General features: G+C 43.1%; 2 protein-coding genes across 2 annotated transcripts in view; one reads left to right on the top strand and one right to left on the bottom strand.

The window, feature by feature from the left end:
- On the top strand, positions 1-12,146 carry LOC137416373 (keratin, type II cytoskeletal cochleal-like). The gene is made up of 9 exons (XM_068101924.2): positions 1-359; positions 633-838; positions 4,534-4,594; positions 5,939-6,034; positions 6,130-6,294; positions 7,904-8,029; positions 8,601-8,821; positions 11,206-11,720; positions 12,061-12,146. The coding sequence occupies exons 1-9, from the start codon at positions 54-56 to the stop codon at positions 12,144-12,146; spliced, it is 1,782 nt and encodes a 593-aa protein (XP_067958025.2). The 5' UTR covers positions 1-53.
- Positions 11,902-15,125, bottom strand: part of LOC137416364 (keratin, type II cytoskeletal 7-like) — a 5,587-nt gene continuing 2,363 nt past the window's right edge. Inside the window, exons 4-5 of the mRNA XM_068101910.2 lie at positions 13,090-13,320; positions 11,902-12,199 (exon numbers count right to left, since the gene is read on the bottom strand). Of these exons, the coding sequence (XP_067958011.1) occupies positions 12,173-12,199; positions 13,090-13,320 (258 nt within the window). The 3' untranslated portion in view covers positions 11,902-12,172. The remainder of the gene's footprint in view (positions 12,200-13,089; positions 13,321-15,125) is intronic.

Genomic DNA, 15,125 nt, shown 5'->3' with positions numbered 1-15,125 from the left:
TGGGCATGGCATGCCCTTGCTGATTCTTCTACAGAGTATAAAAAGTGCTTGACATGCAAGAGAGAGCACATTATTTCTTTCCAAGGAACGTTTTGAGGCTGATTTATTTCCGAGGACCTCTAACTGAAGCCACTATGTCGACCAGAAGCTGCAACATTCGCCCACCTGCCGCCGCAACCTGTCGTCTCAACTTTCCGCAACCCTGTGCTGCACCGACAGTGTCTATCCCCAAAATCACGCTCGACTCGACGTGCAATCTCCCCTTCGTTGAGATTGACAAGAATGCCCAGGCATTGCGGAACCAAGAGAAGGATGCCCTCAAAGTGCTCAACGATCGTTTTGCATCCTTCATCGAGAGGGTAAGACATATCAATTATTACCTGTTACTTTTAACAAGGACTAATGCCCAAAACTTGTCATTTTTCTCATGGAGGTCAACATACCTCTCTCAATTCGGTTCAGATATATCAAACACATCCTTGCATTAATTTGTAATTCTGGTAATACCCAAAAACTTTTGGGGATTTTTATTTTCTTCCCTTCTCTGAAACCAAGAGTTAACATTTATTTTAGAGTCTAATCTCAATGCAGACACAGTACCTGAATTATAATTATCGACTCAACTTTGCCAGGTTCGCTTTCTTGAGCAGCGAAACAAGATTCTGCAGGCACAGAACAACCACTTCCAGACAAGTGGCTCAGACACCAACGTTGGCGCCATGTTCGAGGCTTTCATTCGCAGTCTGCGCAAGAAGCTGGACTGTATAACTGGAGACAAACCAAAACTGGAGTCGGAGTTGCAGCAGATGATGGCAGTGGTCGATGAACTTAAAGTCAAGTGAGTCGGAACAACTAAGGTAGCAGTAAAGCGGTACTTTACATGTACATTTATCATTTGGCAATAATGCTGAAATTGATGTGTTTCCAGTTAACATACATATATATCTTTTGGGAGGGCTTTGACAGACCCCACCGTTTTTGGGGGAGAAGGGAAGAAGGAGAAATTTATCCGTGCAAAGAGTGCTTTAACCTCAGCGTTTTCCAGGTAGAAAACGAGATTGTAATAACCTCTTCCACCACCACGAGGTGGTGCTAAACGGTATACATTTACATAGACAATTTATACCCCCCACCCACACACACCCCCACGTGAGGCCACTGCCACATCGCCTTTGTTACCCTCACACAAAGTTGTACCCCAAGTTTGGAGTTTGTAACTTAAAAGATGTGGCTGTACATATAACAAATACAAAGAGAGAGAGAGAGAGAGAGAGAGAGAAAGAGAGAGATTTTTGCCTTTTATAGGTATAGTCAGGTTCACTATGTTAACAAATATAATTTCTTTCAAAATTTTGGGATTAGCAAACCTGTATATTTTTGGAATCATCAGAGCATGGAGAATCTGAAAATCAATGTTGGCATTTGCACAGACACCTGCATGGCCGCCATTTTGGATTTTGAATATGGCCGCCATAAAATACATATTTTGCGCGATCTCGGCTTCTAGTCAACCTAGAGACTTAATTAAATATGCTAATCCTATGTTTTCTGGGTCAAGGAATCCAATAAAGGCCTCAAAATAGTGCTCAGGATTATAGAAAAGCAACAAACAAAGGTAATTGAAAACCATTGTCTTTACATTTGTGATATAACTGTATTACATAATACATGATATTGCAAGTCCTTTGAAGTTATAGGTTGTTATAGGAAGTTATAGGTAGTATCAGATTGAATTATAAGTCCTTTACACAGGATCTACGAGGTCTATACCATTCAGGAATATGCTTTTACAGATCTTCATCACTGTCCTGAGTGTCATTTTCGCAAAGGTGTCTACGCAAATGTAAACATTAATTTTTGGATTCCTCATGCTCTGAATATTCCAAAAATGTATAGTTTTGCTAATCTACCAAAATTTTGAACGAAAAAACATAGTGAACCTGACTAGTATAGATATATATTTTATAGTTACAGGTGTATATATATATATATATAATATATATAATATATACAGTCATGTGAAAAAGTAAGTACACCCCATGTAAAGTTTTGACTTTTTCAACATATTTCAACATACTGCTATTTGATCTTCATTTCAACAATATTGAAAGATAAAGGTGATATAATATAACAAATATCATGAAACATTTACATTTTGTAGTCCATTGTAAAATTTAAATAAACATAAATGCAAATTTCGCATGTGGAAAAAGTAAGTACACCCTTGGCTCCAATAGGTGGTATTGCCCCCTTTGGCACAAACAACCTCAAGTAGGCGTTTCTTATAACTATCTACCAGTCTCTGACATCGACTGGGAGAAATTTTTGCCCTCTCCTCCATGCAGAATTCTTTCAGCTGTGCAATGTTTGAGGGGTTTCTTGCATGCACAGCTCGTTTCAAATCCCCCCACAACATCTCAATGGGATTTAGATCCGGGCTTTGACTTGGCCTTTCCAGAACCCTCCATTTCTTTCTTTTCAGCCATTCCTTGGTGGATTTACTGGTATGTTTAGGGTCATTGTCAGGTTGCAAGGTCCACCTTCGGTTGAGCTTCAACTTTCCGACAGATGGCCTCACATTATCCTGAAGCACCCTCTGGTACAATGAAAAATTCATAGTGGATTCTATGATGGTGAGCTGCCCAGGCCCTGATGCAGCAAAGCTGCCCCAAACCATAATATTTCCACCACCATGCTTTACAGTGGGTATCAGGTTCTTGTGGTCAAATGCTGTCTTTGGTTTTCGCCAAACATGTCTTCTGGTACTGTGGCCAAATAGCTCTACCTTTGACTCATCTGCCGAGAGCACATTGTTGCAGAAGTGCTGGTCTTTGCCTTGGTGTTCATAGGCAAACTTTAGTCTTGCCCTGATGTTCTTTCTGGACAGCAAAGGTTTCCTCCCGGCACACCTCCCATGTAGATCAAATTTGTGCAGCCTCTTTCTAATGGTAGACTCGTGCACTTTGACATCAACAGTGGCAAGAGCTACCTGTAGGTCCCGAGATGACATTCTGGGGCTCTTAGAGACTTCTTTCAGCATCTTGCGGTCTGCTCTCAGACTGAACTTGCTGGGGCGGCCTGGCCTGACCAAGTTGGCAGTTGTTTGGCATCTTCTCCACTTGTAGATGATCTTCCGCACAGTCGAATGATTGATTTCAAATTGTTTGGAGATCTTTTTTAATCCCTTCCCAGACTCGTAGGCATCTATAACCTTCTTTCTGAAGGCCTCAGAGAGCTCTTTTGATCTAGGCATGGTGACGCCGCACACGTCAACAACAAAGAGCAAACCAAACTAAATGTCTGAGGTTTAAATAAGACAGGTTCCTCCAAGATCCTCTCTAACGATGTTCTAATCATTTGCACCTGAGCTGGTGCACCTGATTCAAATTTTAGGTATTTGAAGTAGTGATAAATGTAGGGGTGTACTTACTTTTTCCACATGCGAAATTTGCATTTATGATTATTAAATTTTACATTGGACTACAAAATGTAAATGTTTCATGATATTTGTTATATTATATCACCTTTATCTATCAATATTGTTGAAATGAAGATCAAATAGCTGTATGTTGAAATATGTTGAAAAAGTCAAAACTTTACATGGGGTGTACTTACTTTTTCACGTGACTGTACATATATATATGTATATATATATATATATATATATATATATATATATATATATATATATATATATAAAATATATATAAAATATATATATATATATATATATATATATATATATATATATATATATATATATATATATATATATATACACACACACACACACACCATTTCTCTTCCATGCTCAGTCACTACCCCTTTAGGCTGAAATAAAACTCGGCAGAGCGCATACCTCCACCAGGCTGAACAGTTTACATTTTCTATCCACTGATAGGCCGGATCAGGATTCGTACCTGAACCAAAATCGAATCAACTGTTCCTCGTCACACAACTAACCTGTATATCAGTTTCGCCCAAATCCATCCATAACTTTTTGAGATATCGTGCTATATGTCGGTTTTAGCCCCATCACTCAATGGTGAAGAATCATTTAAAAATCGTCTCATCAGGATCTGGATTCGAATCTTCACTAAAATCGAATCATTTCGTCCTCGTCACACATCCAACCTCTCCAACAAGTTTCGTCCGAATCAGTCTACAACTTTTTCAGATATCCTGTTCACAAACAGACAGGTGTGAAAACATAACCTCCAACCACCTTCGGTGGCAGAGGTAAAAAAGAGGGAATAGTGATCTAATGGAAGACTGGAATGAATGTGGAAGAAGCCCAACATCTAGTCCAAGATAAAGGAGAGCTGTGGTTCGGGCCTTATGCTGCATAGTAGTGGGAAGGTAGAGATGAAGATAAGACTTTTGTTCATAATGGAGGGTCTCCTTTTTCTTCTGATAACCTGCAGTCTTCACACACAAACATCAGGTGAAATGATTGAACAATCTTACATTTCATTGTAATTTTGTGGATAATAAATTCTACCGTATAAAAACAATCTTGTTTTCTTCCTGCAGGTATGAGAAGGAATATGATCTTCGTACCAAGGCCGAGAACGAATTTGTCACAACAAAGAAGGTAAGGAAACAGTCCCATGGAATGCACACTTTTTCTTTTCTTTTTTTTTGTATACAAGATCGAGGCTCGTGTAAGAGCTAACATTAATCACCAAAAAAAAACGGACACACAAAACATACAATAAAGGGAGCAACAAGATGGGGAGAGAGAGGGAAGCACACACGTACAACAGTAGCAAACAGGGACATTGGGAGATCTGTGGGAGGGAGAGGGCTTGGGGGGAGGAGGCATGGGAGTGGGGGGGCAGGGGGAGAGGTATAAAACACATGGACACTGCTAGGACTTCCAGGTAAGAAAGAAGTCGGTATTTCAAAAAAAAGTGGATCTTGGGTTGAATTATCAGGGGTAGAAAAGATCAAGGTTTTGGATGGGGGAAGATAAGAGATGGTGGTGAACAGCTGTTTTGAAGACCTGGAGAGAGGAGTGTGTTTGAAGGGAGTGGGGGAGTTTGTTCCAGAGGCGGGAGAAAAGAGGAATGAAGGAGTGAAGGTGAGCAGAGAGTCTTGAGCTTGGCGGTTTCACCAGAAGAGGTGAAATTAACGAACTTAACGAAAAGAGGCTCATCCAGGATTTCACAAATGCTGTTTTGGGGAGGGAAGGCCCACATATCTTATGAATATGCTGAAAAATAAATTGCAAGAACCACATGGCCATAGACATAATAATTTCACGTTGGACATCTTTACAAGTCATCTATCTATAATTCCAGTAATCTCTGTGTGTATGTGTGTGTGTATGTGTGTGTGTCTGTGTGTCGTTTGTCTGTGACCGCTGTTTCTCGACAACCACGGGTCCGATATACTTGAAACTTGCCAGGTATATTGCTGGGGACCTGAGGATGTGCCTTTTCAAGGTTTCATATTAATCGGACAAGTAGTTACCGAGCTATGGCGATTTCTTTACCAAACTCCGCAAGCCGTTCGCTTTGGACCAAACCATTTCATGTAAATAGAGGGGGGGGGATTGTCACCGTACTCGCAAGCCGTTCGCTTTGGCTTTGCGAATGGACCAAACCATTTCATGTAAATAGAGGGGGGGGGATTGTCACCGTACTCGCAAGCCGTTCGCTTTGGCTTTGCGAATGGACCAAACCATTTCATGTAAATAGAGGGGGGGGGGATATAATTTTAGATATATATATAGTACAGGCATGCCCTAGTTAGAGAAAATACGATAAAGAAAGTGATGGTACGTCGTGCATGATATCACATCAATTTTTTAACTTGAAGGTATGGAGCTTATAGGAAGGTAGTCTGAACTTCTTATAATAAGCCAGTCTTCCCTGGACCCTCCTACATGTACAAGAGTTGTAACTTGATGGTAAGTCAAGTGTCTGTTCGGTAGGACGTCGATGCGGCATACCTTGAAAAGATCGGGCTGGAGACTCGTGTGGCTCAACTCCTCGATGAAATCAATTTCCTGAGAGAAGTCTTCGACACTGTGAGTACTTTTTAAAGACAGATTATCTACCTGCATCGTTCAACATTTACATAGGATCAGATACATTCATCAAAATGAAAAACATCCTTTTACAGGAAATGTGCGAGCTTCAAGACCGTGCCAAGGACACCGGCGTGCAGGTGACCATTTCACAGGGACTAAATGCGGACCTGTCTACCCTCATTGCTGAGGTCCGGGGGCAGTACGAAGCCATTGCAGCCAAGAGTCGACAGGAAGTCGAATGTTGGTTCAAGGGAAAGGTATGTGTAAAAGAGAGGTTTCCATTATATCATGTTATAACAAAATATTACATTTAGACTAACCTTCAAATTCTATACACTACCGGTCAAAAGTTTTAGAACACCTCGATTTTTCCAGTTTTTATTGAAATTTACGCAGTTTAATGTCTCAATGTACTCTGAAATTAAGCATAGAACAAATAAACAATTGGAGATAAAAAGAAATCACAGAATCATTTTGTTTCACAAAATTTAAATAAATTTTTTGACTCAGCAGAAGTAGCCACCTTTTGCAGATATAACCGCCGAACACACTCGTGGCATTCTTTCCACAATGGAAATCAAATATTGTTCGGGAAGTTCTTCCCAACACTGTTGCAGAAGTTCCCACAAATGTGTTGCACTTGTAGGTTGCTTTGCTTTCACCGTTCTGTCCAGTTCATCCCAAACCAGCTCGATGGGGTTTAAGTCTGGAGACTGTGCTGGCCATTCCATGATTTGAAGCCTACCGTCATGTTCTTTTCCTCGAAGGTAGTTTTGACATAGCCTGGAGGTGTGTTTAGGGTCATTATCTTGCTGTAGGATGAACCCCTGACCAACTAGGCGTATACCTGAGGGTATTGCATGGCGCTGCAAAATGCTGTGGTCGCCCTTTTGGTTCAGGGTGCCAGTCACTTTGTGCAAGTCGCCGACTCTGGATCCAGCAAAAGAGCCCCAGACCATCACGCTTCCTCCTCCATGTTTGGCAGTTGGTGTCACACACTGAGGAACCATCCTTTCGCCTCCTCGATGGCATACAAAAACCCTGCGTGATGAACCAAAGATTTCAAATTTTGATTCGTCGGTCCATAAGACCTTCTTCCAGTCTTCAGTAGACCACTGGCGGCGCTTCATGGCCCAGGCAAGCCTCTTTTTCTTATTTTGCCATCTTAGCAATGGCTTTCTTACTGCCACTCGACCTGTCAAACCTGCAGCTCGAAGTCTTCTCTTCACAGTTGAAACTGAGACTTGCTTACTTCGACCAGTGTTAAAATGTGCTTGAAGCTGTTGTCCTGTGAGCCGCCTATCACGCAAGCTGTTGACTCTCAGAAACTTGTCTTCTGATTCTGTTGTGGCTTTGGGTCTTTGGGAAACTGGTGTTTGGAATTTATACAGACAGGGGGTTTGTAATCGAGTAATCAGCAGAGGTTGGGACACCTGGAGGAATTGTTTGCATCAACTTTCAAGGCTTAATTTACTTACATTGCTGCAGAACAGCTGTAAGTTGTTCACCCATTAAAGTTCCCTGAAGAAGGCCTTTTTTTTTACAATATAACTGTGCAATTTACATTATTTTCCCATTTTTGCTTACCTAAACTTTTTTTTTAAACCTCGAGCAGTTTACTGCTTACCTTTGTACCATTTCAGGTTATTCACTGGACTTGAATTGCTTAAATTTCAATAAAAACTGGAAAAATTGAGGTGTTCTAAAACTTTTGACCGGTAGTGTATAAACAAAGAAGAGGCGCAGTTTCAAATTGCTGCATCTTCAAGTACAGGTTGGGATTACGTATTCCATAGAATGTTGAAGCTCCGATTTGCAGTGTAACTTGTATGAAAACGTTTCATTTCACTTTACTCTTCTTGTCAGGTGGACAGCCTGAATGACGCCACAGAAAGAAACAACGCGGAGATGCGTGCCAGCAAGAGTGAAATTACAGAAATCACACGGCAAATACAGAGGATTAGGGCCGAAATGGACGTTCAAAAGAAACAGGTAATCCTTTTGGTAGATTATTGATATCCTTTTACTCGACATCAAGCCTGGTGTTGGCTTAGCGGTTAGTGTGCGGCTTGGGATCCTAGGATCCTGGGTTCGAATCCCAGTCGATTGCTGAATTAACACCAGGGGGGTTGACTCAGCCTGTCATCCTTCCAAGGTCGGCAAATTGAGTACCAGTTCACTGGTAATTCCCTGTGTGTCACAAGAGGCGACCAACAGGGTTGGCGGCAGGAAGGGCATCTGGCCATAAAACATTGCTTCAAAAAGGGGACCACGGTGCCCAAAAAGGCCAACCCCTGCTCTGTGGGGAAAAATGGCCTCTAAAGGTGGTTCTACTTTTACTCTACATCACGAACCATCTGCATATTCCACAAGGAGGAAGGGGCAAGTTCAGAAAAAAAAAGTAGTCTTGCTATTAAAAATACATCACGATTTACATGGAATGCAAGTAAATAAATAAATAAATTGGAAAAATCCTCAACCTCACTTGATATAGTTTATCGACTTCATTCTGTGGTCGATAAACAGGCGGGAACACTAAATTCCCGGCTCCAATGTTTTGCAGCGCACTCAAATCGAGCAGGCCATAAAGGAGGCCGAAGACCGTGGCTCCATCTCAGTGCGTGAAGGGAAGGAGGCCGTCGTCCGCCTGGAGAAGGAGCTCCAGCAGTCGAGGCAAGAAATGGCTCGGCATGTACGTGACTACCAGGAGCTCATGAACGTCAAGCTGGCTCTGGACGTGGAAATCGCCACGTACAGGAAGCTCCTCGAGGGAGAGGAGAGCAGGTAGAGGAAAAACGAAAATTGCACATTTATCATGAAAGTTGAATGCAGTGAAAAAAACGTTTCATGTTTTGTAAAAATACAATAATCATAGATAAACAATCAGCAGTAACAAAAGGCCAAATGTACTTCGGTTTTCCTCCAGGTTGTCCAGGGTTTATGAGAAGAGGTGCTACTAAGACCCAAGAGCTCACCTTCATCGAGTCCTTTCTCACGCCAGATAGCGCTCAATATTCCGCTTTGACGTTGACAGTCAATAAAACTACCCTCAGCACGGCGCAGATGTAGGATTGCCGGGGCTTTGGAGAACCTTAGCATGATAAGCACCATATGTTGTGCATGCTGTGGCTTTCAATAAAAATTCACTTTGCTTTGCAGTTTCTACTCCTGTGGTTTCTACTTCACTCACTAATTCATATCTATATTCGTTTCCTGATGGAGGCTCGTTGCATCGAATGAACAAGTCAGAATTTCACTGTGGTATATAGATTATAGTAGATCTGAGAATTAACCACCTATATTGAAGTATAGGTCGGAGTGAATTGAAGTATACGCCGCCGTCGGGGAGACTCGGAGTGAACTCCATTCAGTGTACAATGTGCGCTGAGTGGGTTCATCAAAAATGTAGTGGTCTGAGAGGGTCATTAACCAGTGTGGCAGCTACATTCAAATGTAAGGTGTGCACAGAGGGAGCTGCAGATGGAGGAAATGTTGAGTTGGATCTTGGAGACGGCGTGAAGCTGGAAGGTGTGAAAACATTTTGCTACCTCGGAGACATGCTGAATGGAGAAGGTGGATCAGACTCGGCAACGGTTGCTCGAGTGAGATGTGCATGGAAGAAGTTTCGGGAATTGAGTGGCATGCTGATGATGAGGGGAGTGTCGTTGAAGCTGAAGGGAAAGGTGTATGCTGCATGTGTGAGAAGTGTTATGATTTATGGGAGCGAGACATGGGTAATGAACGTAGAGCAGCAACGAAGGTTGGAAAGGGTGGAAATGCGAATGGTTCGACGGATGTGCGGAGTATCGTTGAGAGAGAGGAAGACAAATGATGAATTGCGAAAGATGATGGGAATAGAGCCTGTGATTGATGCTGTGAAGAGGAACAGGTTGAGATGGTTTGGTCATGTGTTGAGGAAGGATGAAAGTGACTGGTTGAGAAGAGTGATGGAAATGAATGTAGAAGGAAGTAGAGGACGGGGAAGACCGAGAAAGACTTGGCTAAAGATGGTGGAAGAAGAAATGCGGGCAAGGGGGTTAACAAGGAGAGATGCAGAAAATAGGGCAAAATGGAGAAGATTGTCATGGGGACCGCAAGGCTAACCCCCGCTCTAGCAGGGAAAATGGCCTTTAAAATGCATGTTGTTGTTGTATTGAAGTAGATCTTTTTGTGGGCACACACCCACAAATTTACTTACTGACATACAGACAAGAACAATGGCCTCTCAAATCCTTTCAGGAACCAGTGAGGCTAATAGGCTGATGTCACACGCAGGGCCACCAAGAGCCAGAATGGGCCCCAGGCCCCCAGGGCAATACTAAATGTAGTGCTCCCTTTGGCCTTCACTGGCCCCCTTCAAAAAAAATAAATTTTTTAACAACCTATATTGAGGAGGAGGTTCCCCTATTGTCGTTGTCAGAAACACATGCCGTGTTTCAGGGAAATTAGGGTGTTATTCACGAATTCTGATATGCAGATTCGTTTCTTAACCCACTTCATCCAGATGGGGTGTGGCCAACACTCCTGGGTTAATTTACGTCATTATGACGACGATCATGATGTAAATTGTTCCCACAGTAGTGTATTTTACGAGGGTGGGTGCTACTCCCCATGGCAATGGCATGCCGGGAATCGCCCCGAGTGGCTTGGAGGAAGACACAAAATAAAGCTTCCCCTGGTGTTTTATGATCACAAACAATCATTAGATGAAACAAAAAATTGAAGGAATAATTAAGAGGGCTCTATTAGGTCCTGGCCCCAGATTAGTTACCCCACCTGCATGTGTATTATTATTGACAGGAGGGTCTTCTGCTGCAATTCCCCAGGTGTTCCTCCCTCTGCTGTTTCATCTCTGATTTTCCCCAATCACTTCAAGATGCACACTGTCTTCCATGAACCCCCTCATTGTAAAACTACCCAAAAGGATGACTGTTCATCCCACTGCTTTATTTCTCTCTTTCCTCCTTGGAGAAATACCTTTATTAGTCAGTGCATTACCACTCTTCCACCCAGAGCTTCAACTTCGCAGTACACCACCACCTTAGGTTATCTTGTGTCCCAACCGACGCTATTTATATCCCCGTTAACTCACTCAGCCCACCCTCTCTTCTCTTTCTGCTCTTTCATTTCCTTGTTTGTTGTGTACACGTGTTGTCTTGCTGCCCCAGTCCTGTCTCCTACATCACCGACATTTTGCGTACAAAAAGGGATGCTCTGGGTGATTTCCATTGCTTTTGTAGTGGCAGGCAAGGCAAGACAATTATTTGTAAAATGAAAAGTGATCATTGCAGGAACACTGGCATCAAATGTCAGGAACATTGGCATCAAATGTCAGGAACATTGGCATCAAATGTCAGGAACATTGGCATCAAATGTCAGGAAAATTGGCATCAAATGGCAGGAACATTGGCTTCAAATGGCAGGAACATTGGCATCAAATGGCAGGAACATTGGCATCAAATGGCAGGAACATTGGCATCAAATGGCAGGAACATTGGCATCAAATGGCAGGAACATTGGCATCAAATAGCAGGAACATTGGCATCAAATGGCAGGAACATTGGCATCAAATGGCAGGAACATTGGCATCAAATGGCAGGAACATTGGCATCAAATGGCAGGAACATTGGCATCAAGTGGCAGGAACATTGGCATCAAATGGCAAGAACATTGGCATCCAATGGCAAGAACATTGGCATCCAATGGCAAGAACATTGGCATCAAATGGCAGGAACATCGGCATCAAATGACCTACTCATTTTAAAATGTACCACGAGATTTTTAGTCCACATGTGAATGGTTGAAGATGTCGACAGAATATGTGAATGTGCACAAATAAAAACAATAACAACATACGCAAGTTTCAGTCGACACATGAACAAGTACACAACTTTATTTGTAGCACATAACCAATGAAGTTTGTTACTTTTAAATATCCTTGGATTTCCTATGGCCTGGTTTGTTTAATCCAAGATAATTTACCGGTTTTATCAAAATTGCACACTTTATGTGTAATTATACAGAAATAGGTTGTAAAGAAGTTGAGAGCAAGAATCGTTACATTTACCAGTCCACTGAAAAACTGAAGCAGAAAAAAGATTCTCCATGAAACCAATCCCTTTCCAAACTTCTGAATTAGGATGTTGGTCCTTCGTTGTCAGCCTGTCACGATAAACATTAATTAGTGCCTTTCCAATGATCTGTCATCAAACCACATATGGATGTCAGCTAAGAAATCAAATGGTGATTGTTAATATTTTTGTGACATCTAAAACTCATGGAGTCAGTGTGATCCAGCTATAATAGGATATCTACACTTGTGAGAGAGGTCTGGAGTGTTAGCCGTGGAAGATCAGTACTGAACCTCCATCTTTTTACCTCTGCCACCAAAGGTGGGTGGAGGTTATGTTTCCACCCCTGTCTGTGATCAGGATATCTCAAAAAGTTGTGGACGGATTCGGCCAAAATTTGGTGGACAGGTTGGGTATGTGGCAAGAAAGAATCGATTCGATTTTGGGATGCGGCTCCGGATCTGGATCCAATAATGTTTCAAGTGATTCTTCACCATTAAGATAGGGATATATATCACAATATCTCAAAACTTTATGAACGAGTTATGATAAAACTTGGTGGAAGAGTTGTGTAGGTGACAAGAACACGCCAATTAGATCTTAGTTCAGGTCCAAATCCAGATCCGGCCTATCGGTGGAATACAAACAAAATGTTCACCCTGGCGGAGGTATGTGCTCTTCCGATCGTCGCTGTAGCTCTCTCTCTCCCTTTGATTTTTGCACATTATCTTATAATCATCACTATGGATTCTTATTCTCTCTCCTACAATTATAATTAGTGCATAATTATTCATAATAAACTATTCACATTTCATTTGTAATATTGATCCTATTTGTCGTTTTTTTTCTTTTCAACAATCGTCCATTTTGCCATGTAAAAAGATTGCTCCAAATTTCTGTAATGGAAAATATATCGCTCCTCAAGTGAAAAATCAATGTACGATAGATATGTCGATATTACACGAATTATCCACACCATACCTTGTTGGGGAGTATTTTGGGGTCCAGAAGCAACTTTTTGTAAGAGGAAATGTTGCTTTCGAGCGAAGTCTTAACTTTCATGAGGTCTTGGTAGTTATTGGCGTTTTTGGACATCTCTGATTTTGCGATGGAAAGTTTCTGTTCCAATGAAGCGATCGTCGCCTTCTTTTCCTTCACTGCTAGTTCCGCTCGTTGTTCTGCCGCTTTAATTGTGTTTTCCAGGTCACTCCTCTGTTACAACACAAAACACGTTATAAGCGATTGTAAGTCATTATGGCATTCAAAATATTCATATAGAGATCAGCAATAATTACAGAGGTAGACAATCTACAACTAGAATGTCGAAACTCATACGGTAATTTTACAAAAATGATGAAATATTCTACAAGTATTCTTTAAGTCCAGAATACTTGCACACGGTGGCCTACATTACTAGAACGTCCATCACGTGCATTTTGTTGAAGATGGAATTGTCCAAAATATTAGTTATTGAAGGGTGTTGGCCCACTGTCGGCCACCAACCTTTTGCCAACGTTGGCACACCGGTCAATTTACGTTGGCCCAACGTTGGTAGACAACGTTGGTCCAACATGGGGAGACATTGGGCCGTCGTCGGGGAGACGTTGGGCCGCCGTCGCGGAGACTTTGGGCCGCCGTCAGGGAGACTTTGCGCCACCGTCGGGGAGACTTTGCGCCGCCGTCGTGGAGACTTTGCGCCGCCGTCGGGGAGACTTTGCGCCGCCGTCGGGGAGACTTTGCGCCGCCGTCGGGGAGACTTTGCGCCGCCGTCGGGGAGATTTTGCGCCGCCGTCGGGGAGACCTTGCGTCGCCGTCGGGGAGACCTTGCGCCGCCGTCGGGGAGACCCTGCGCCGCCGTCGGGGAGACCTTGCGCCGCCGTCGGGGAGACCCTGCGCCGCCGTCGGGGAGACCCTGCGCTGCCGTCGGGGAGACTGCGCCGCCGTCGGAGAGACTGCGCCGCCGTCGGGGAGTCTGCGCCGCCGTCGGGGAGACTCTGGGTCGCCGTCGGGAAGACTTTGGGCCACCGTCGGGGAGACTTTGGGCCACCGTCGGGGAGACTTTGGGCCACCGTCGGGGAGACTTTGGGCCACCGTCGGGGAGACTTTGGGCCACCGTCGGGGAGACTTTCGGCCACCGTCGGGGAGACTTTGGGCCACCGTCGGGGAGACTTTCGGCCACCGTCGGGGAGACTTTGGGCCACCGTCGGGGAGACTTTGGCTCACTGTCGGCCACTAACGTTCTGCCAATATTGGCCCGATGGACAGAATTACGTTGGGCCAACATCCGTACACAACGTTTCTGCAATGTTGCTACTGACATTGGGCTAACATTGGGCCAATGTCTGTGTTTGCTGGGAAGGTAGTGAAACAACAAGTTAATCATTATCATCATCCTAGTCAACATTATAATGATCCTCGTAAAAATCATCATCATCATCATCATCATCCGAGTCATCATAATCATCCGAGTCATCATAATCATCCGAGTCATCATAATCATCCGAGTCATCATAATCATCCGAGTCATCATAATCATCCTAATCATTATCATCATCCTAATCATCATCATTATCATCATCCTAGTCATCATTATCATCCGAGTCATCACCATCATTATCCTTCTCATCATTATCATCCGAGCCATCATCATCATCCTAGTCAGTCATCATCATCCGAGTCAGTCATCATCATCCGAGTCAGTCATCATCATCCGAGTCAGTCATCATCATCCGAGTCAGTCATCATCATCCTAGTCAGTCATCATCATCCTAGCAATCATCCTAGTCATCATTATCATCCTAGTCATCATTATCATCCTGGTCATCATTATCATCATCCAAGTCATCATCACCATCATTATCCTAGTCATCATCATCATCATCATCAATGTACCATAATCTAGACTCTAGAGCAATCGGGGCTGCCTAAGCAGTTCCTGGGCAAGGGTTATGATTGTTGGTTTGCCGTTGCCTCCCAGCAGTGAGTCAGGGCAGGTATTTGTAATTTGTTCATGGTAC

This window comes from Myxine glutinosa, chromosome 1 (assembly GCF_964187855.1).
Source record: "Myxine glutinosa chromosome 1, kmMyxGlut1.1, whole genome shotgun sequence".
NCBI lineage: Eukaryota > Metazoa > Chordata > Myxini > Myxiniformes > Myxinidae > Myxine > Myxine glutinosa.
This window is presented reverse-complemented; position numbering and strand designations above follow the sequence as displayed.

Coding starts and splice junctions, on each gene's coding strand:
- LOC137416373 (XM_068101924.2), top strand. CDS start 54: ATGCAAGAGAGAGCACATTATTTCTTTCCAAGGAACGTTTTGAGGCTG. Junction 4,595..5,938: donor AATTTGTCACAACAAAGAAG/GTAAGGAAACAG, acceptor TCTGTTCGGTAG/GACGTCGATGCGGCATACCT. Junction 6,295..7,903: donor AATGTTGGTTCAAGGGAAAG/GTATGTGTAAAA, acceptor TCTTCTTGTCAG/GTGGACAGCCTGAATGACGC.